The following is a 22,114-nucleotide window of genomic DNA, read 5'->3' as shown; positions in this document are numbered from 1 at the left end:
CGTTTTCTCATACCTATAGCAAGGAGACTGTCAGAGACTACAGATCTGAAGTGTGAATAATACGGGAACGATGAGACCTCATACCTGGCAGGTTTATGGAATTGGCAGAGGAAATCATAGCGTTCATCTGGAATGGGCACTCTGCTTTCATTTGGGTCAATGGTGCAGAAGGGGAAATTTTCAGCCGCAGCCTGACTCTTTGTCAGCACGTTGAAAAAGGTTGACTTACTGAAAATAAAAACAGCAGTGAGGTCGAGGCATCTAAAAGTGCTGCTGTGTAGGGTCTGGCGGTTCAATAGCATGATCCTAAAACATGTCAGTTATTTATGCAAAATGAAGTTGTTGTTTTTTAATCTGCACACGAGGCAGAAAAGGTTGTGCTAACAGGCTGAATATTTGAGCTCTTGAATATAAAATCCTGCGTCAATTACAAGGTTAGATAATCCCATAATAGATCTGCTGTAAATGGATTCGACTGGCTGTTGAACAGGACTCACAAAATGCAGCCTCATGTTGTGATCACAGAGAGATTTATTTTCTATGGCACAAGCAGCTCGAGTGTACTTCAAAATCTACAGACAATGGTGAGTGTCTAAGAGTAATGATGGCATGGCAGTTACCTATAATCCAGGACTTTCCATCTTTATCCTCTCACTCAATGCTTCACATTGAAATTATTGTTTGTTAAGTCCTATAGGCATGAAATTGCTTGAGACTGCCAAAGTGCATGTATTAATTCCTTATATAAAGCTAGATTGATTTTCTAACATACTTGAAGCTTTTCCCGGGTCACCTTGGGTAAAAAAGAAAAGTAACACTAAAACATCTCTCAGGTGTAGACTTTAATGCTTAATATAGAGAACAGCACAGCAATGCACACACTTGCTGCAGTGCAAATCTGAGGGCGATGTGACAGTAAGTAAAACAAAAAACAAAAAGAAGATTAGTAGTTTGCAGCCAGGGTTTGGGTGTTTTTTCAGCTGGTGGGTTATGGAAACTAGGAAGTCAAGATTTGTAGCTATAAAATCAATTAATCTTTTTAGTGAAAGACTAACACTTACGTTTAAAGTGCAGTAACTCAAACAAATGTGTTATACAGCTCTGCTACGGAGCTAAAGGTAAACATCTCATGACTAGCTAGCATAGGCTAGGATTCTCGCTGCTCGCTGGATTGTTATTATGAGACATCTTTTAATAAAGATAGCATGTGTCACTGGTGTTCAAATTAAAAAATGCCCAAATGTGAACTTGAACAGGGATATTAAGGGATGTTTATCATCTGGTAAATATAAAGTCAAAGCTACAGTTTGCAACTTTCACATCTAAATTTCATTTTCATTCAAGTTCGATTTTAGTCCAACAATGCTGGTGAAGCCCATCAGTGCAAGGTAAGGATCCTGGTAATTCACAGTATATTAGAGTTTTAAACCTGGAGCTCATTTTCCAGGTTGAATGCTATGTTTCCTTGAAGTGATGCCAACTGTAGTGCGATGGGCTTTGAGGTATGTTTTCTCTCGCTTGGCAGGTGGTGTCAGAAGTGTCAAAAGGCGGTGCATCAGGCGCCATAGGTTCAGTGTTTATATAACATAAAAAGATGTTTCATACACTTCCGTTTTCCTTTAAATAAACTGTTTCCTAGACATCGCTGGTGCTGCTTGCAGCTTTAGTTTCTAAAGCTTTAGTTTGTCAATCAAGACAAAAGCACATGCACATGGTGACATACTAACTTTTTTTTTCTTTTGCGGGGAGGTTCCACCTTGATTGGCGCAAACATGTAACTTGGTGTATATCAAGGATTTATATCTCTGCAGGATATACATGCTTTGAGCAATGGATGCTTCTTTTAACAAGTCATGTCAAAAGTTAAGACTCTCATGATAGTCTACTGGTCACTTCTTCTGTCTGAATGCCTTTTTAATCTTGATAATCTTGGCTAGCATCATGCAAAGAGTCTTATTCATTGTCATAATGACACAGTTGGACAAATTTCTCCACTCACTATATAAAAACAGCTGAAAATGCATAGCTTATATAAGGCATACCAATCTGAGGTTATTATTCAGTTATTGTCTTGTTTTTACATTGCCTTCTAAGTCAAATGGAGCTGCGGAATAAGGCAAAAGGTAGATACTGTGTATTGGTAGCATAAGAGAAGTGAAGGAGATTTTATGCAGACCATATAGTGTGTTTCTCTAAGCCTTAACAGACAAGAATAAACTTTTTTCCAGCCTATGAGCAGGAGAATGGCAGTAAACACAGTGAGCATGTGCTGTGGTCTAAGTGTAGGAATAGCTGAAAGGCTGGCTGAATCACACTCTCGAGTTTCCCATGTGTGAAGAGTGGTCAGTTACGCCCAACTAACAGCTGGCTGGCATCTGAACATAGTTCATTCAGGAAGAAACCATAGGAGGGTTGACAAGTTGTACTTTGACATAAACGTGGTATGGCAGGCCGCAACCTCAGTGAGTTCTACTTCTTAACCCAGGAAGACATTGTGGTTTTGCTGGGGTAAGAAACGAAAACATTGGGCACTAGAGAGATGATGAGATGGTGTGCAATAATCTTCAAAACAGCTACCAATACACACCACATGTGAACAAATGGCTGCAGAAAACGGGCTCTGTATAAATATCTCCTCCCTCTAGTAATAAGTGTCTGCTAAAAAAAAAGAAGAAGAAAAGAACAGAAGAAGAAATCCAGCTTGTCCACAGTTTAACTAAAACAGTAAGACTAACTTTCATTTGACTAATTACAATACAGAGCATGGACAATGTTTCCAATGTCCTTCCAAAAGCCATTGGTTTTCCAAAACTTTCCAAACTGCTCGAAAAAACAACTGTTCTGTTGAAAATTACTGACAAAAAAAAAGTTTCACGGAGGGGCAAAGTGATGAGAACATGACAGCTGAAAAGGAACATGATGTATCACCGTAGCCCTTTCTGTAACTCAAAGGGGCCTACAGGGAAGTCATGGTGGGGTCTGCACTGTTATTACACTATGTCACGGATGTTGCTGAAGGTCTTAGATGTAGTAGATGCTGACAAAAAAGATTTGTCTGACCAGGTGTGACATGGAAACGTGATGTCAGCCTTTTGACTCACAGACTGCCTGAGATGTACACTGAGCTTTGACCAGCAATGGGCTTTGCAGAGCGATAAGTGAGCTTTCAAAACCAATCAAGAACCCCACTCCCTCATTCATTAAAAGGACAGAAACAATAGTAGACAGTAAGAGGATGCAGGGTTTTTTTTTTGCATGCTGTCATTCAGTTCAAATGCACATGTAAGGTGTTGCTCTTTTATTTTTTCTACTTTTTCCACTGATTTAATAGTAATATTCAGCATTCATAAATCCAGACATTGAGGAAACAAAAGGCATGCAAACTTTAACCTTTTTTTTTTTTTTTATCACCGTGGGTTTTTATGAGCTGCAGATGCTTGACACCCCAGGTCTACCCTTATAACACTTTTCTGCTGTAACATTCAAAAAAGGAAACAACGGTAACATCTGAAGCCTTTGTGAAAGGATGGGTAGCTGAGAGAGAGGGTTAAGATGCATGCAAGGGAAGACCTGGTTTGAAAACCTCTTGCGGAGTTTGATCCCTGCTAGTAGGGACACATGTGGCTCCAGGAATTTAAGAGCTTTTCAAACATTGTTGTGGTTATTCAGGAACACAGAAACGTTTCCCACAGTTATCCAAGGAGCAGCTCTTTCTGGCACGCAGATTTAAAATCGTGCCATTTATTCATTCATTTATTTATTTATTTTTATCACCATGTAGCAAGGCATGCAAAAGGTGTAACATGGAGAAACTCTCATGGAACAATAAAATAAAGGTAGAAGTTGTCTGCACTTGTCATGCAGCAGCTTACATCTTGTCTTACATACAGCAAGTCGGTGCAGTTCAACAGTAGACATGGGGCACATGAAATATAGTGAGAAGCCCATCCTGTCTGTATAAATAAGGTTTTACTCACCCAACATTGGGTAGGCCAACAATCCCTATTTTCAGCGAGGTGCCAAACCTTCCAATCAATGGTGGTGGCTTTGGTGTATCAGCTCCCTTGCCCTAATCAAGACAATGTGGAAATGCACGCAGTCAGACAAGCACTTGTCATTGCATAATCTACAGGGTATGCTATAGTTTTTTCCTTTTTTAAAACAAATCTGTTCCTTAATAAAACCCACCTTTTTCGGAGCCATTTCTCACACTATAAGATTCCACTGAATTCCACTACAGCTATAAGAAAAGCTCATTCATTGAAGGAAAATGGGCTAAGCTAAGTCCTCAAATGCAACCAGTCGACTGCACTTTAAGCAGATCACTCGCTGCGCTCAAAATAGAACCTGCAGCCCCTGGAAATGAAAGTTGACACTGTAAGCTGGCGAGCTGACCTGCACCTCCAAATTTAGCTGTCGATAATATTGATGCAGGTCGATGAGCTCCTATAAGATCAGCACTACAGTGCTGAAGAAAAGTGGCTACTAAAAGCAGATTTTTTCCTTCTCAGAGGCTTGACTGTATTGTCTGATTTGATTTTTCTTTTTCTAATGAACATTTCCATCACCAGTCTTGGTGCTCGTCTAACTTGGGGCTTCCACAAGTTGGGTCTCAGTGCTCAAAGGTTTGCGCAAATTTGTCTTGTTCCCTTGTTTTATAGCTTGTTACCTTCCTATGGAAATAAAAGCTGATTGTCAAGTGGTTAATTTCCCAATGCACTTCAGTTTATGCCATCTATTTTCTGACTGCGGTCTCTCTTTAGTTGTCACTAATATAACAATGAGAATTCATGGAAAACACACAACTGAAATCCATGCAAAATATATAACACGTTATCTATACATTTATTTTACAAAAAAGCCTTAAAATATCAACAAAAAAGGATAAAATTAACATATTTGTACCCATTTATTTTCTATTAACTGGGCTTCCTCTGATATTGTGATCCAAGTGGACTTGCCAGATAAAAAAATGTACAGCTTCAGCACCACAGAAGTAAAGTATAACATCCTTTTCACTCACAGTTTACACTTCAACCCCCTTTTGAGAGAAACAGGTGTAGCCACATGAGCACACGAAATTACAACAATTAGTTAAACATCCTCAAATAAACTTCCCGCTGCAGAAATACAAATTAAAGCACACAGGGGCACAACCAAAAACCATTGCCCCATCCAGCAGCCTGTCTAGTTTAACATGCAGAAAATGAGGCTCTAATAATCTGGATTTGAGGCAAGTGAGGCTGGCTTTGTAGAAAGAATTTAAATGAATAGGTCTGAATTAATCATTTATCTTTTGTTGATGGATGCACCCCCACTTAGACTCATCACAATAGATGCAGAGCGTTTTGTTCGACCAAATAAATCATTCCCATTGTTTAAGGTACATTGATCAATCTAATGGCTTGTAATAGGCTCCTAATTGCCACAGAGAAGTGCTCACGAATGGAGTCCAGAATTACAGATTCAACTCAGAATTTTCCTTTGAATGACAAGGAAAGATCATGTTCTCCCCTCTTGTCCCAAATAAACATGCTATGAAAAAACCACCCATATTTTATCAGCCTGGGTTAATGGAACTAACACAAACATTTCTGTACTAGTACATTTAAATAAAAAATATAGGTGGGTAACATTTATCAGTGCACAAGGGTCTTGTGATTCCTACACACGTTTCTTTGTTAGGAGCAATGTGAACGGTCACACTGCTCATCAGAATAATTATAATAGTAATACATTATTATTATCATGAAGAAGAAATAATAACATAAGAACAACAATAGCAGATTTCATTTTAACTATATAATTCATTACAAACATAGTAAACAAAACTAAGAAATAATGGTAATCTGAAATTAATTGCAGGGTGAAGATATTTTTCATGCAGGAAAAAAAAAATTATAAACGCTTACATTAAATTTCATTTAATCCTCAGACTCATTTAACTTCTTTAGCAACAATAAACTGTGCTTATGTAGAATAAACGCTTAATACTGTTAACAGCACTCTGCCAAATTGTCATGATTGCAAAAAATGATTCCATTTTCTTGGCAGCGCCAAGTAGCCTGTTTGATGAGACTGATTTTTATTCACCCTTCTAAAGGTGGGGCTTTAAAGCAAAAAAAAAAAAAAAAAAAGAAGGGAAAAAAAGAGTATTTGAACAAATTGCGCCTGTGTTTACTGGCAGCATTCACACTCTATAATAGAGCATTATTTGCGCGTTTTGAATACTGTAATGCACATCTTTCGGTCAAGCCTTTCTCTGGAAAATTGCTTTAACTTTTAAAAGGATGATGATTCACATCAGAGCAGGTCAATTTTACATTATGCCATTATCCCTGAGCGTTTTTAACAAGCTATGAAATATGCGGCTTTATTGAATTGTTATATTCAAAGGGAGAAAAATAAAAGTCTCGAGTTTAGAGAAAGGAGAATAATAATAATAAAAAGTAGAAGAAGAAACTGGCGAAACGCGGCATCCTCTTCATTGTCCGCAATTTAATTAAATGTGGGATTGGGCTGGTGTTAAAAAAAATTATTTCTCAGCTACAATGAAGACATCGCGTTAATAAATCGGTTTAATGGAGATGACTGGCGGCCTTACAGCAGGAATCTCCTGGATACTGAAACTTCTCTCCCCCCCTCCTCGACTATAAAATACTTGTCTTTTAAAACAGATCTACTGCTTTCACTTATCAGGTGAGCTGTCATTTTTAATTAACCCCTCACCTGCGTCCCTCCACCCCCCAACAAGTGGGCAGGGAGGTACGCGTGTGGCACTGGCGCGCAAACACGAGCATAGGCACAAATAAGTGGAGATTTTGGCTGGAAAAAAAGTTAACTGATTAATTGCGAGTCTTGGATGAATCTGCTTTCCTTCACCTATAAAGTCACTCGAATGCAGCAGGCTCATAAATAATCTAACTGCGCTCGGAGAAGCGGAGGTCTGCGCTGTCAGGCCTGTTTCTGGACTTCTTGGCTAAACTTTAATCCGTCTCTGATTTCCCAATATAAACACAACCACTTTAAAACCCCAGTCGTTTCCCACCGTGCCTAACACGCAGCAGCTTGCGCTTGCGCTTGCACTTCTGCAGACCGCTCTGATAAAGCCATCTCCGAGTTATCTTTCACAAGCATACAGACTGCGCTTAAATCAACAATTTCTCAATGACGTGTTGCGCATGATCTGAATATTTAAAAAAAATCAGAAGGGAAAACCTGGAGCTGCACCTTAGAAGCCGCAATCTACAAAAGCCTTAGAGAATTAGTGAAACGCTTACCTCTTGGAGAACTGACGTGTTAAAAAACTCAATTCTGCAATGAAAGGAGACATTGAGCCTTCGTGTGAGAATACATAAAAATAACTGTATGCATTTAAAAAAAGAAAAAACACCAAATCGTGTCTTGTATGACAGTCTGGCCGGAGGCTGCACAAACAGATGATTGACGGCGGGGTTTTTGGTGTTTCTGTCTGTGGTCGGCTCTCTCATTGGCCGACTTGAAACCCCGGCCATGAATGCAGCTATCAGATTGGCTGCGCGTCCTCGCCAGCTGTACTTCAAAGAACACGCTCGCTACAACTAGGTAGTGTTGGGAGCTGCGAGCCAAGAGAGAAACCGTGTGACCTGAGTCAACACGGTAAATCTGACACAAATTGGAGCCATACAGCACTGAAATCGCGAACCCTCTCATCACAGCACAGACCCTGGATATGGCTACGTCTATACTTGGGGTGAGTCTGACTTTGTGTCCAAGCACAGAAGTTGCGCGTAAAGTTGTCGCCGCTTACTTTGCTGTGCGACGGGATGTGTTTGTTGCTTTTCAAAACACGCGTGTTTTCCACGGGTAGAATTTATCATTTTCTCAGTTACTACAATTAAAACTTTTAATCTTGGACAAAACATATAAAACATGGAGATGAAACTTTGCAGTCGTTTAAAGATTTTCTTAATATGTTTAGAAACTCGATGAACACTTTTATTTCTTACCTTGCTTTGCTTACATGTTACACACTCTGTACACATACACGCCTTTAAGAAGAAAATCTCGGGTTCATTCGCTTCCAAAGACGTTTCAGTAAAGTTATGAAATTTTGTCGTATTTAATTAATTTTAGCCATGTATGCTGAGTGCTCTCCAAGCCAAGCGAAATGATTTTCCTCATTTTCTCGTTTGTTATTCTCTGTTCTAAGCCCATGTGTGTGTGTGTGTCTGTGTGTTTGTGTGTTTCTTTTTTTCCACCCAGGAAGAACCACGGTTTGGAACTACACCTCTAGCGATGCTGGCTGCAACTTGTAACAAAATTGGCAACACCAGTCCTCTTACAACTTTACCTGACTCCAGCGCTTTCTCGAAAGGTGGATTTCACCCGTGGAAAAGATCCTCCTCCAGCTGCAACTTAGGATCCAGTCTGCCCGGTTTCACGGTAGCGACGAGCCGCGCTTCGACAGGACTAACACAGACCAGTGGCACGAGCAACAGCGCCTTTTGCTTAGCCTCCACCTCCCCGACCTCGTCTGCGTTTTCCACAGAGTACAGCGGTCTGTTTTCCAACTCCGCCAGCGTCACGACCCAGGAATCTGGACAGTCAGCTTTTATCTCCAAAGTCCACACATCAGCAGAGACTCTGTACCCGCGCGTGGGGATGGCGCACCCCTACGAGTCGTGGTACAAGTCGGGGTTCCACTCAACCATCTCCGGTGACGTTACCAATGGTGCGTCCTCGTGGTGGGACGTTCACACAAATCCCGGGTCGTGGCTCGATGTCCAGAACCCCGCGAGCACCCTTCAGACCTCTCTGCACTCCGGCACCCCGCAGGCTATCCACTCCCAGCTCAGTGGCTACAACCCGGACTTCTCCTCGCTGACCCACTCGGCGTTTAGCTCCACTGGAATCAGCCCCTCTGCGTCTCACCTACTGTCCACCAGCCAGCACCTGTTAACGCAGGACGGTTTCAAAACAGTCATCCCCTCTTACACAGACGCTTCTGCCGCCAACGCCATGATTTCAGGGGGCAGTTCAGGAATAAGTAGCTCCTCGAGGTCGTCCAGGAGGTACTCTGGCAGAGCAACATGCGACTGCCCGAACTGCCAGGAGGCTGAGCGGCTGGGACCCGCCGGGGCCAGCCTGCGGAGAAAGGGACTCCACAGCTGCCACATTCCCGGCTGCGGTAAAGTGTACGGAAAGACGTCTCACCTCAAAGCGCATTTGAGATGGCACACCGGCGAGCGGCCTTTTGTCTGCAACTGGCTTTTCTGTGGCAAAAGGTTCACTCGGTCCGACGAGCTCCAGAGACATCTGCGCACCCACACCGGCGAGAAAAGGTTTGCTTGCCCGGTTTGTAACAAGCGCTTTATGCGGAGTGATCATTTGAGCAAGCACATCAAAACACACACTGCAGGTGGAGGAGGCAAAAAGGGAAGCGACAGTGACACCGACACCAGTAACCTGGAGACCCCGAGGTCCGAGTCACCAGAACTTATTTTGGAAGGGGTGAACCCCAGAATTACTGTTAAGGATCCGTCTCCTCACGACGAACCCTGAGGCATCTCCCAAAAATCAATCCAGATTAAAACAAAAAACACACAAAAAATAATAATAATAATAATAAAAACTGCACAGCAATGAAAACGGGTCTTATCTGACGGACAGTAAAGGGGAAAATGTTTCCAGAAGCGATAGCAAAATCTAAAAAAATATATATTCTCCACAGGCGTGACGAGTATTTCATTCGTAAATTCATCTTTACAAAAAAAAAAAAGAAAGAAAAAAAAGAGTGATTTACTGTAGGCCTTCGGAAAATTTGAGGGAGACAGCTTGAAAATGAAATGGATGTTTGCTAATGCGCGAAACCTGTTGAACTTTGGTTGGACAATGTGAGTTACACCTTGTATATTGACGACTAAACTATGTGTTATTTTCATGTAAATGTTAGGCTATGATTGTTTTATTCGTGTTGGTATCCTGGAAATCAGGGAGTTTACTTTCGACGCACTTTGTGGATATGTATGTAAACGGCTTTTTAAACTTTGGTTAACCATTTTATTTCTTTGCTAAAAAAATTATCTATATATAAATGTTTACCTGTATAAAGTCACACGTATAAGGCTTTCATTTTATCGTAATTAAAACATCTTAAAAAAGGCTTTAAGTGTGTGATGTAGAGTTTATATATTTTTTGTTTATTTATTAGGTTTAAATCTAAAAATATATATTTTTTATTTTTTTACTTTTTTAAAGTGTGACAGCTCATCACAGGCTTTTTTTTCCTTCTTAAAATCACCTACAATACGTCGACTTTAACTATTTCCTCTATGGAATAAATCAATGTTTAATGCCCCGGAAAAGACATTTCATGCCCAAATGAAAATCTTGTTAAATGGTATTAATTATGACTTGGAGCACATCGCAGCCCCATGTGTCTTGTATTTGCGATTAGGGATTCGTGTCTTATCAAATATCTAATTAATCTCCGAGACATCTTTTGTTCGGTTTCACTTTATCGAGGGGTTTCCAAGGGGGTTCGCTGACAAAGGTCCCCGAATATTTATTCTAATTGTCCAAATTAACTGCTTTCATTTGCATAGCAATCGATGGACTGAGAATAAGGATGTGGCTTCTTTCTCTTTGCCAGAAACACGTTATGGGAACAGTTTTTTAAACTTCAGAAAAAGACGGGGGGCAAAGAGTCACATGCAAATGTTGAATTTTAAAATGCTCTTTGCACGGCGCAGTCAAACGGTAGCTGCATGTTATTTGAATATCAGTGGCCCCGCACTGAAAGGGTTCAAGGATGCTCTCTGACTTCTTTGTGCTTACCCAGTGCAGCGTCCGACTCTCAAAGAAAAGGCCGGGGAATAATTACAGCATGAATCCAGGACTAGGAATACGTCACGGAAAAGCATCTCATCCAGACACCCTCTTTTTTCCCCCTTTTCTTTTTAAGGAGGATGTTAAATTGACCAGAAGGCAATAGGAGGGAAATTATTTTCATTTCCTTTTGTGTAGCAGCGGCTTCAAGGAAACGGGCAGAAAGTGAAAACTATCAAATTACTACATTTCCAATCTGAATTTAATCAAAAAATATATAAACAGCCTAAATAATAACGCTGAAATTTAATATTTTGGCGACACGTTCAGCAACTGTTTTTTCCTCCATATTTTTATTATTATTATTTTTTTTGGGGGGGGGGGGGGGGAGGCAAAATGTGTCATTTTTATCGACATCAAAACAGTTTGCAAAATCTGCAATTTGTAAGTCTAAATGTCAAAGAAAAATCGCTACAAAAATTATTTAAAACTCTACAGGTTATATTTAATGTAAATGTCTCATGTAAAAGTAGCCAATGAAATAACTGCAATTGTAACTGCCTTAATTTATACACATCTACTGCATGCCTTATAACGGGGTGTTACTTTGCTCGCTGGCTATTTGTACACAAATTATTCTTTGTCTATTTTCATTTAACGCCCGGAAAAAACCCAACGAGCGGTTTACAGAGATTCAGGGATAACGCACTTTAAAGGCCATTGAATTCGGGGAAACTGGTCTTAAATTTTTGTGCCCATTACTAAAAAAATAAAATAATAATAATTTGTGGATTAAAAAAAAAAAAAGTGTATGAAATTTCTATGAGGTGTCCAGAGCATAAAGAGAAAACACGGGTATAAAGACTGACGGCTCATCAGTCCACGTCTTCACTTTCATGAAATTTGACATTAAACTAAAACATCGCGATAAATTACTCCATAAACTAATTGATTTAAAGATTTAATCAGAAAATAACAGTCCTGCTTTTAACAAAAAAAAAAAAAAAAAAAAATCTAAACAATTTTCACAAACACAATCATAGAAGTAAGATTTAAAAATTGCGTCAGATGAATTTTATTATTTTTTATTTTTTTGGTAGTGACCCTGAAAAGGAGTCCAACATTTTCCCATCAATGGATCAGATGCAAATTGCTTTTAATGGTAACCAATTCATTTAGACCCTTTCATACAGTACAAAACAGCATCAGTGTGCACTGACATGCATCTAGATATTTTCTGTTGACTGCTTCCCTCTGCTGGAAGAAACGGAGATCAACACACAATTTCTTCTATTTAAATAAAGGGACTCTACATGCATAACAAAAATCACTACTTAATAGATAGTGCAAGAGACATGCATGAGATTTTCCTTTTTCCTCTAGTTCTATATGCAGGAAAAACAAGCTTAAAAAAAAAAAAAAAAAAAAAAAAAAAAGGAGGTCAGTGTCTTCTATTTGTTCTGTCCCCACTTCTGTCTCTTCTCTCCCTACTCTTACTCCTGCTTCTTCCTCTGCCCTCCCTTTCTCTTCTCCTTTCTCTGCTTCTGCTCCTCCCATCTGCTGTTCTGCCTTTCCTTCCTTCTGTGCTACTTCTGTTCCTCTCACCATCTCTACTGTGACGTCTGTCTTTACCTTCGTCCTCCCTGCCTCTCTCGTGGCTTCTACTTCTGTCCAAGCCAGACTTGGAGCTGCTAGGTCTCTGCCTGTCCCTGCTGTTGTGCCTCTTTCTCTCTTGACCTCCTTCCAGCGTGATCGCGTTCTTGGGGCTGCGATTCCGACTCCTGCTCCTTCCCCTCTCTATCCTTGTTTGTCTATAATCTCCAGACTCCTCTTTAGTCTGCTTGTGTCCAGTGCGAGGGCTCGGTGACCTGCTCCTGTGAGAAGAGGCCTTTCTCTGACTCTTGACTTGTCGCTCGCACTCAGAGCTGTTATCCCGACAGGAATCTTTTTTCTTGTTCTTCTTTCTCTTCTGGCTCTTGGACTTGCTATGACTGTCTGAATCTGAGCCACTATCATCACTGCTGCTGCCACTGGAGGAGTCACTCGAGCTGTCGCTGCTTTCATGCTTTTTCTTGTGTTTTCTTTTGCTCTTCTTCTTCTGTTTTTTGCTCTTCTTTTTCTTTGCCTTCTGCTTTTCTAGCCGATCCAGTTTTCTGCAAAACAAAAAATAAAGGAAAACAAGCATTCAATTAAAATTCTTCAGTGACGCAGCGGACATTTAATTTGTGCATAATAAATTCTGATTAGGCACAAAGTTTGCAGAGATTGGAGTTAAACACTTCACCAGAAACGGAAAATGTAGTGATTGCATTATTTAAAAAAATGCATTAAGATACAAGACAAAAAACTAAATGTAATATAAACATAATAGGGAAACTGGGCCTAAAATAGCTATAGACACTAAAACATATTACACCATGTTTTAAATTTTGTCTGAATATTCACATTTTATTTAAATATTAATGAAATAAAAGTGATCATGTGTGCAGGTTTTTCACCTGAGGAGTTTCTGTTTTTGCTTGGTTGTTAAAGATTTCAGGAATTCCACTTCGGGGTCTTCCTCTTCCTCACTGGCCACATAATCCTGGAATATCACAAAGCACACATAACATTACAATTTACGAATAAATATAAGCCCTGACAATAAATCTACATTGATCGGCTTTGACAGTGACAACACTTCTTTATTAAATCTACTTATCTGACTTTTTATTTTACACTTTTCTACAAATCTATTCGATCAAAAGACAAACCGCATCTGTAGTTAGTTATTCTCTCTCCCGTTCAAGGGTATAGTTTACAGTACGCGTGTGTTCGTATATTGTCCTGTGCGCACGGAGATGACAGTGTGAGACACAATTACCTGCAATGGATCGCAAACAGTTGAATTCCTACCAAGGACAGATTTTTTCAGAGCAAACCCACTGTTTCGCATCTCCGCCATTAACTCCGAGGGGTGCATCGACGGACCTGTTGGCACAAATCACAGCCTCAGAGTCCCATTGATGTCAGAGCCATACCATCCACTATCTCCACAGTGGGAATTTCAGAGGCGGCTTTGTTAACAGAATGGGACATCAAATCAACTCACTCCACTTCCGGCTGAGCAAATCATACAATATCATTCTCTGCCAAAGCAGCAGTTAAGGGAATCAGAATACACAATAATTACATTTTTTCTCCCGGCACAGGAGGGGGACCATTACAGCACTCCACCATCAACACCACTGACTGGACTCTCCCAGGGTAAACATTATTACTTTACTACTCAACTGGCTGATTGCACAAGTCAGAATCAGCTCAAGGCCGGGAGCTCCAGCAGAAGCCAGAGAGGGACGATACAGTCGGTGTACCTGCTGCGAATCGTGTGACAGGCAAAGCTTCCCAGTGCTCGCAATTTTTCTGGCGCTTTATTCTTTTGTAGTAATAATTATTCGAGTTTTTCCACTGCAAAAAGATTCTGTATATGTGCACTACAGCTAAAATCATTATTGATTATCCTGCCATAAAATAAAAAACTGTACCCAACAATAATAGTGGTGTCTTTATATAGATGTCAAAGCAGCGTTAACACAGAATTTCTCATTTAAAAGATTAAAAAACAAACAAACAAAAAAAAACAAACATATTTACCTGCGCCATCCTCTGAGGTCATAGAGCTGGCATTGATACCCGACAGCCCGAACAGAGGACACTCTCTGTCAGTGTTCACGTGGCCCCATTTGTGACATTTGATGCATCTCACGTTGCGCACCTTGGAAAGTTGGGCAATAACAGAAATTAGAATTGGCCGAACACTGGAGGCACATGCAACCCTTTAATTAAAAGAAAAATACACTATAATTCACAGAGCATTACATAAGACGGTGTTTGCCATTTTCTCTTTAGCTTCTGATCCTCTAAAAAACAAAAACAAATAACTGTCTACAGCTGACTCTCTAGTCATAGGCTACAGAGAGGGATTTTTCTAAAAGGTTCATTTGTAGGATTTGAATGCATAAATTTAACATAGTTTCTTTTGTCACTTGCTTAACAAGACTCTTAAGCCATTTTCCACATATAAACTGCAGCCCTGAACTTTTCAAGGACTTACCCGACACAGGCACATGTGAAAAGTGGTTGTCCTATGTCCTACCTCCTGCACGCTCTACCCATGCAGCTTCTTCACCTAAACCACACGGTTTATTTCCAGTAGTGCAAACGTGTCTAAAGCAGACCGTTTCCTGCTGTGCGCTACATGTGAGAAAGGGCAACTGTGGAAAACATCCCGACCTGACGCTCCTGAAATTCTCCCAAGTTCATGTGTGAAAGCAGCTTTACACATTAACTGCCAGGCTGGGGGATTATTTGTGCAATATAAATTTAAATAAATAGAACTCATTACACACCTGGATTCCAAAGGGCTGATCTCTAATATTCATGTCATCCTTTGCATACCTAAAAAGATACAATTTAAAAAGTAATGCAAATTCTGGCAGCAATGCAGAAAACTTCATTGTGTATGAAAATCAACCACTTACTTCTCTCTAGGAGCTCCTTTCTGCCACTCAAATTTGTACTCTTCCTCCCCCTCCTGAAAGTCAGAAGTCTTTGATTACAAATTATAGTAACTTTTCTTATTATAAATGAATGAACCTATATAAGTTGTTTGCTGTCAAACCATCATGCACATACAAGTAACTGAATATAAAGGTAAAAGCATTAGTTTATATTTATAGTTTTAGGGTCACCAGGACCATATAGTTTGCAATGCATTTATAAGATGTTTTTTTTCCTGAAAACACAGTTTATGATGTTTAACCATAAGGTTGTTTTTTTTTAAATAATTATTTCTAATTTAGGTCTGTGAGTTACAGACAACAACACATTTGTGTTCACTTAATTTCACCACACCTGGTCTGAAACAATGATGACAGTAAAATTTTACTTTACCTCTTTCTTTTCCTCTTCAGGACAGAAGACAGTTATGAGGAGAAAATAAAAAGGAACAAGCATTTACATTAAAGGAACGTTTTTTTCTTAACAACCACATTTTCAGAATTGAGATCTTTATTACACATTACAGTTGTTTCATAAAATACGACCTACCTTTGGATGCTCCGGGTGGAGCCTCATACATGAAATTCAGGCCATTTTTAACACGATCATCACCCATCAACAACCTTTAGGTAAAAAAGCAATTATTATTTAAACAGTATTTATCAACATTTACAAATAAGAAGTTGGAGGATGTTGCAAGACAATGTCTACTGTAGATTTTGTTCTTGCAAAAGAAAAGTTTTCAATTTACTGAGTAAAATATTCAATATTCAATTATAAGTGTACAAAAACGTGCGTTGTACGTGTTCTTTCAGGTATCTTCCTGGGTATTTATCTAACCTGTTGTTGTAAGTGTCTTGCTCTTTCAGATATGCCTGCATTAGGTCTTCTTGCTTCTTCTTCTCGAAGGTCAGCTTCTGTTCTGCTATCCATACCTACAACAGAAAGAAAGAAAGAGAAAAGTCATTGTGGGCGATCTGGAAACTCCAGAATGTTGTTCTATTTGGATTAGACTATTTGCTGATATTTTCATTTAGTTGTACAACTTGTCACATTTTTTTCCATTTCTTCTTTATTTTTGTGACAAAGACTTCCATTTAAAAAAGTATTATATTTGTTTTATTATTGTGAAATACAACTATATACCATTCAAAACTCATCACCAGCTGTCTTTTGCAATGTGAATCACTGTTTTTGTATGTACTCAATTGATACTATACAGGACTGCTTTATTTATTTGTTTTTTGAATTTTAAGTAGCCAAATATCAGATGTTTTTGATGTATCTATCTCAAAATACAGATCCTGATTTACTTTCCCCTCTTTGTGGTAAGAACAGTTAGTGAAAGTTTCAGGAATTTTCAAGAAATTTTTCAGTATTTGATATATTGATGATTACATTTTACAACAATCCTTATAAATGTCCAAACTTTGGACCATAAGAGAGACATAAGAGAAGCCATAAGGTAAACCTTTTTTAGTCCTACTCGTGGGGAATTTGTTGTGTCACAGCAGAAAGTGGACAGTGCAAAGTTACAGCAGCAAAAATAAAATTTGCCCTTCACCTCCAACCGGTCACGGCAGCCCCTCTGAGCCTGCTTCTACTGGCGATTTCTTCCTGTTTAAAGGGAGTTTTTACTTCCCACTGTTACCAACGCGGTTGCTCTTGGGGGTCATATGATTGTTGGAGTTTTCTTTGGAATATTATAGCGTCTGTACCTTACAGTATAAAGTGCCTTGAGGCCACTGTTGTGATGTGGCGCTATATAAATAAAACAGAATTGAATTGAAAGTTTTAAAGGCAAATCATATTCATATACCTACTACCAACTCTTCAATCCATATTAAACTAAAGACGATTTTTTTAACATCACGAAATGGTTAGTTTGCTTAAAGAAGTTGGATGAGCAACAATTTTGATTGCTTTTAAACACTTAAAAAAAGAATAAAACACTAAATACCAATCTGCCCTCTGTGATAGTATCTTTAGTATCTCAAAGTAACCATTTTGGCTGTTAAACTACTGCATCAGAGGTGCACAATCAAACCCACCCTATACACTATGGATGCCAATACTATAACTTTCAAACACTCACATTGAATCAAGTAGTCAAAAGTACATCCAACAGTAAGCAAATATGAAAAGAAACAACATAAAAGTAAATAAATGGTCACATCTGGCCAGACTTCAAATGAGCAGCATGTGACTGTAAGCTATATTAAAAAGTTCAGAGTATTAATGTTCACTCTGTCGCTAAAGATCGCAGGGAAGCTAAAGCACTCACTCTTCCTAGTTTTATAAAACATCTCTACCAGCTAACTTTGTTGGTTTATCCAACCTTATGGTTCACATAAAACAGACTAAATAAAATTACTCACTGAGGTCAACAATTAGCAGTCAGCTAATAAGGCAGTCAGCATAGTGTAAGCTTTTGAGACGTAGCGAGCTAGGCTAGTAGCAGTAGCTAGGAAGCTAAGCTTGCGTTCAGTAGTTTCAGCAGCGTCAACAGTTATCAAGCAGTTACCTTTTTGATATTTGACTTCGATGCAGGATGAAAATCCTTTTTACACATAAAATTAGCAAACGACTTCCCCATGGTGGCGAGCCAATAGCGTTAGCTGAGTGAAAAACGTTTGGCTAACGCAGGTAGTAGCGTAGCTTCCTCGGCATGTAAACAAAACCGCTGTCACGAAGATGGGTTTGTATTGGTGTCACGTGACGTATTCAGGCACGCAGATTGATTGGTCTGTGGGATGGCAAAAATCACGTGACACAGTGTTGCCTAAACTGCAGCCACAGTATTTGGAAAATGTAAATGACCGTCAATTGTAAAGATGGAGACTGAAATGAAGGCAGCTCTGCAGTTGTGCGTGTGCAGTTTTATGTATAAAAACACAAATAAAAAATACATTATGGGTTTCGTACTATTCTTTGACATTCGACGTATTTGTCAGTGACCTCAAATTTGCTAATTATATTAGTAAGGTCACCAGAATTTATTTCTATCGCTAGAAAAATACATCAAAAGTTACATTCTTATCTGAAACTGCCTTTGGTCCATGCGTTCATATCAAGCAAGTTAGATTACTACAATGCAGTTTTTGTTGTTGTTGTTGTTGTTTGTAGAATCATTAGAAGAATGATTTCATCTTGCTCAGAAAGCAGCAGTCATAGTCCTTACACGGGAATGTGAAAATACTATTTAAATTACTAATTACTAATTAATTACTAATTAATTAAGAAAAACTCTCAATGGTTTGGCCACCCAGTACATTAGGACCAATGACTTGTTCAGTGCTTTTAATCCAACTAGACTTCTCGGGTCTTCAGGTGCAGATCTGTGGTCCTGAAACATGTGCCTGCTGACCTGAGTTCAATAAGAAAAGTGTCTGAATTCAAAAGAAAACTTAAAACCGTTTTATTCTCACAGACCTAAACACAATAACTCTCTCTCTCTCTCTGTTAACCTTTTAATCCCCTTGAGAAACTGGAACACTAGTTTCTTATGTTTTTATCTCTTTTGATAAAGTGAAGTGAAACGTACATAAGAATAAAACTGACAGCAACGGTTGTGCGCAATTCTTTTAACTACGAAAACGAAACTGACTTCAACTCGGTCACGTGACTGCACTGTTTCCGTGTTTGTGAACTTTGACAGACGAAAGAAACGCACGAGAATAGAAACTGATGGTAACAACGCTGGGTAAGTCTGCTTATGTGCTATTCAGCGCTATACGCCAACAGTATATTAACATTACAGGGCTTACAAGTGACTTTGTGTGTTTACGGTTTACTACATCTGCTAAATCTGAGCACCAGTGAAAACTGTGTTGGATAACTAAGACCTTTCTTTTAGATAGTTTGGGATTAATATGCGCCCATCTTCGTGTGACACCTTTGTGGCTCTGCCCCCATCCACTGAGGGACAGCGCATCATTTTTGGGAAAAACTCTGACAGGCCTTGCGATGAAGTCCAGGAGGTTGTGTATTTTCCTGCCACAGACTATGCTGCAGGGGAGAAGGTTGAGGTAGGTAATAAAGAGACCATATCATTGCCCTCCAACCTTCAGTCTACCACAGTGCTACTCCTTGCTGAGCGTCCCAGCTGATAACCATTAATACCTTTTGCCCTTGTGTGTTCTTCTTTTTGTGAAAAGTGCACATATATAGAGATTGAGCAGGTCGCCCACACTTATGCAGTTGTATTGAGCAGACCAGCATGGCTGTGGGGGGCAGAGATGGGTGCAAATGAGCATCAAGTGTGCATTGGAAATGAAGCAGTGTGGGGCCGACAGAGTGCAGATGGCGAGGAGGCTCTCCTCGGCATGGATCTCGTCAGGTAAACCCGCCTGTATAGAAGTTGTCTGCTTTTTAAAGTATCTATATACTTAGCTTAATGTATCCTGATGTGCAAAAGAAAATGTAATGGCATGGTCTCCGTTTAAAATTTTGTTTGTCAATTTCACAGGCTTGGACTTGAGAGAGCTGATACAGCTGAGAACGCAGTGACCGTTATCACCGAGCTGCTGGAGAAGTACGGTCAGGGAGGATCGTGCATGGAGGATGAAAGTAGCTTCACCTACCACAACAGCTTCCTCATCTCAGACAGGAAGGAAGCATGGCTCCTGGAAACGTCAGGAAAGTACTGGGCAGCAGAAAGAGTCGAAGGTAATTGGAAAGAAAAAGTTCACTCTGAACATAAGACTTCTTTGGCCAATTCAGGGAATACTCTGGGAAAGTAGACATCCTAAATAGACCAGTAACTTTTATATAATGTTTGTGATAAGTAGTAGTAAAAAGAATAATGGATGGGAGCTGTTAAATTCAGAAGAGAAGATGATGAAATATTTTCAGTGTGTGCACATTTATAGGGTATTAAAAGGCATAAAAAGCACAAAAGGACTGAATCGCTCACTACTCTGCAGTCTGCAAATTTTGCAGGCCTCAAGAGGTGAGCCTCATAACAAAATGCACATTAGTTGGATATTTACACTGATAATTTAAGTAGATTAGATACATTAGTCTATACGTGTCATTAGAACAAATACAAAAATTACACACATTTTATGTCCTTTGGAATAAAATAGTGGTTACTACATTAAAGGGCAAAGTCTCAGCTTTTAATTTCAGTATATCTGGAAAGAAAGAGGTGTGTTTGAGATTTAACAAGACCAAAACCTGTCCTAGATGTACTTACACATTCTGACCACCAGAGAGTGCTGGCTGTCCTATTCAGAATAATTTCTAACATTTAAAGGATGGTTGTTGTTGTTTTTGTTTGGGTTTTTTTTTTTTTACCTCAGTAAAGGAAAGTTAGAGTAAAATAGATTTAATTTTAGTGACTGCTCATGTTTTCCTCTTCTACAGGTAGATATCGCAACATCTCAAACCAGTATGGCATCACCACTAAGATAGACAAGGAGCATCCTGAAATGAGGGCGTATGCCCAAAATAAGGGCTGGTGGGATGGGAAGACTGAGTTCAACTTTGCCACGGTCTACTCCTTTATGACTACAGCCAGAATAGAAGCCTCTGGGAGCCGATACTGTGAGGGGAAGAAGTTGTTGGAAGAGAGCAACGGTTAGTCAGTGAACACACTCAGAAAAATTTGGGTCACAGGAGGACAAAGGTTACATAATCTGCACCACTGGTGTGATTTTATTTACTGAAGGTCATATCACAGCGGAGACAATGATGGATATCCTGAGGGATAAAGATAGTGGCATCAATATGGAAGGCATGTTCATGACCACAGGAAGTATGGTCTCTGTGATACCCATGGATCCCGATCTGCCAGGGGTTCACTATTTTACAGCAACTCCAGGTCCTGAAAGGTATAGTACTTAATGTTATTTTAGCGCTTAAAGCACTCTTCCAATGCATTTCTACTGATGATCTGCTGGGTTCTTCTTTTGTAACAACAGGTCTGTATTCAAACCGTTCATTTTCGTGAAAAACCTTCACCTGTTAAAGGAGACGTCTTCCCCGAGTTATGGCCTAGATGACCCTGTGAAGAAGAAACCCCGCTTCCAGAGCAAGCCTGACCGCAAGCACGAGTTGTTTGTCAAACATGAACTGGTGGCTGCCATCATTGAGTCCCACAAGGTTTTACAGTTTAATTCAATTCAAGCCTGCGATTTATGTAAAATTATTATTATTTTGTCTTGTGTGGGCCTTTTTTCTGAACGTGTGCAACTTGTGTTTTTTCCTTTCTCTGTAGGACAGAGGAAGGAAGATCACAGAAGGTATGAGGCAGCTGGAGAAGGAGATGATAAAAGAGATGGAGGAACATCTTTTACATGGTGTTGAGAGCCCAGATTTTCTGGTGAACTTGTTTTCAAGTTCTATCCAGAGGGAGCTTTCTGTTTACAGCCAAAAATGAGGCCAGAGCCACAACGTAGTTCCACACTTTGACACTAGCAGAAGGCATTCTGCTTTTTACGTTTTAATCAAGTACAAAAATGCTTGTGCAATAAACCTGCAAAACAACAGGATACTGTTCAGAACTATTGCTTAGAAAGTTGAAGAGAGTGTAATGTTCTTAAATCCCATGACATTAAAGTCTTGACTCTTATTTAATGAATCATTGATGAGAAATGTTCCATAACAAATGCATTACATAATGCAAGAATGAAATCTTTTGTAATAAACTTTTGTTTTTAAACACGTTATGAATATACAGCCAAAGTGTGATGATGTATTTTTGAATTGCATGCATTTTATTAAAATTTGGTTTAATAAAACAAAATTTTGCCACAGAAAATGT

General features: G+C 39.4%; 4 protein-coding genes across 7 annotated transcripts in view; 2 read left to right on the top strand and 2 right to left on the bottom strand.

Annotated features, from left to right (window-relative positions):
* The window catches only part of LOC120731194 (obg-like ATPase 1), a 47,401-nt gene extending 39,872 nt beyond the window's left edge, over nucleotides 1-7,529 (bottom strand). Inside the window, exons 1-3 of one of the 3 annotated variants that reach the window (XM_040028089.1) lie at nucleotides 7,281-7,529; nucleotides 3,978-4,069; nucleotides 85-228 (exon numbers count right to left, since the gene is read on the bottom strand). In XM_040028089.1, the coding sequence (XP_039884023.1) occupies nucleotides 85-228; nucleotides 3,978-4,069; nucleotides 7,281-7,514 (470 nt within the window). In that variant the 5' untranslated portion in view covers nucleotides 7,515-7,529. Of the gene's footprint in view, nucleotides 1-84; nucleotides 229-3,977; nucleotides 4,070-4,188; nucleotides 4,800-7,280 lie in introns of those variants that run through there. The other 2 variants (XM_040028091.1, XM_040028090.1) reach the window with 2 other exon arrangements.
* sp9 (sp9 transcription factor) lies at nucleotides 7,523-9,772 on the top strand. The gene is made up of 2 exons (XM_040028093.1): nucleotides 7,523-7,732; nucleotides 8,245-9,772. Exons 1-2 carry the CDS (start codon nucleotides 7,712-7,714, stop codon nucleotides 9,541-9,543), a joined length of 1,320 nt encoding a protein of 439 aa, XP_039884027.1. The 5' UTR covers nucleotides 7,523-7,711; the 3' UTR covers nucleotides 9,544-9,772.
* Nucleotides 9,773-11,868: 2,096 nt separating this feature from the next.
* cir1 (corepressor interacting with RBPJ, CIR1) lies at nucleotides 11,869-18,048 on the bottom strand. The gene is made up of 10 exons (XM_040028092.1): nucleotides 17,873-18,048; nucleotides 16,189-16,283; nucleotides 15,898-15,971; nucleotides 15,742-15,755; nucleotides 15,330-15,382; nucleotides 15,198-15,246; nucleotides 14,443-14,563; nucleotides 13,673-13,779; nucleotides 13,308-13,393; nucleotides 11,869-12,962 (listed from the first exon to the last, which is right to left on the bottom strand). The coding sequence occupies exons 1-10, from the start codon at nucleotides 17,942-17,944 to the stop codon at nucleotides 12,251-12,253; spliced, it is 1,383 nt and encodes a 460-aa protein (XP_039884026.1). The 5' UTR covers nucleotides 17,945-18,048; the 3' UTR covers nucleotides 11,869-12,250.
* Nucleotides 18,049-18,918: 870 nt separating this feature from the next.
* Nucleotides 18,919-22,111, top strand: scrn3 (secernin 3). 2 transcript variants are annotated; one of them, XM_040028085.1, is made up of 8 exons: nucleotides 18,919-19,051; nucleotides 19,209-19,376; nucleotides 19,506-19,687; nucleotides 19,817-20,016; nucleotides 20,716-20,928; nucleotides 21,020-21,182; nucleotides 21,273-21,453; nucleotides 21,569-22,111. In XM_040028085.1, the coding sequence occupies exons 2-8, from the start codon at nucleotides 19,221-19,223 to the stop codon at nucleotides 21,728-21,730; spliced, it is 1,257 nt and encodes a 418-aa protein (XP_039884019.1). In that variant the 5' UTR covers nucleotides 18,919-19,051; nucleotides 19,209-19,220; the 3' UTR covers nucleotides 21,731-22,111. The 2 variants fall into 2 exon arrangements, with proteins under 2 accessions (XP_039884019.1, XP_039884020.1); XM_040028086.1 differs by having other exon boundaries at nucleotides 18,940-19,051; nucleotides 19,205-19,376.
* The last annotated feature ends 3 nt before the right edge of the window (nucleotides 22,112-22,114 follow it).

Source organism: Simochromis diagramma, unplaced genomic scaffold (assembly GCF_900408965.1).
Source record: "Simochromis diagramma unplaced genomic scaffold, fSimDia1.1 OVJJ01000343.1, whole genome shotgun sequence".
NCBI classification, from domain to species: domain Eukaryota; kingdom Metazoa; phylum Chordata; class Actinopteri; order Cichliformes; family Cichlidae; genus Simochromis; species Simochromis diagramma.
This window is presented reverse-complemented; position numbering and strand designations above follow the sequence as displayed.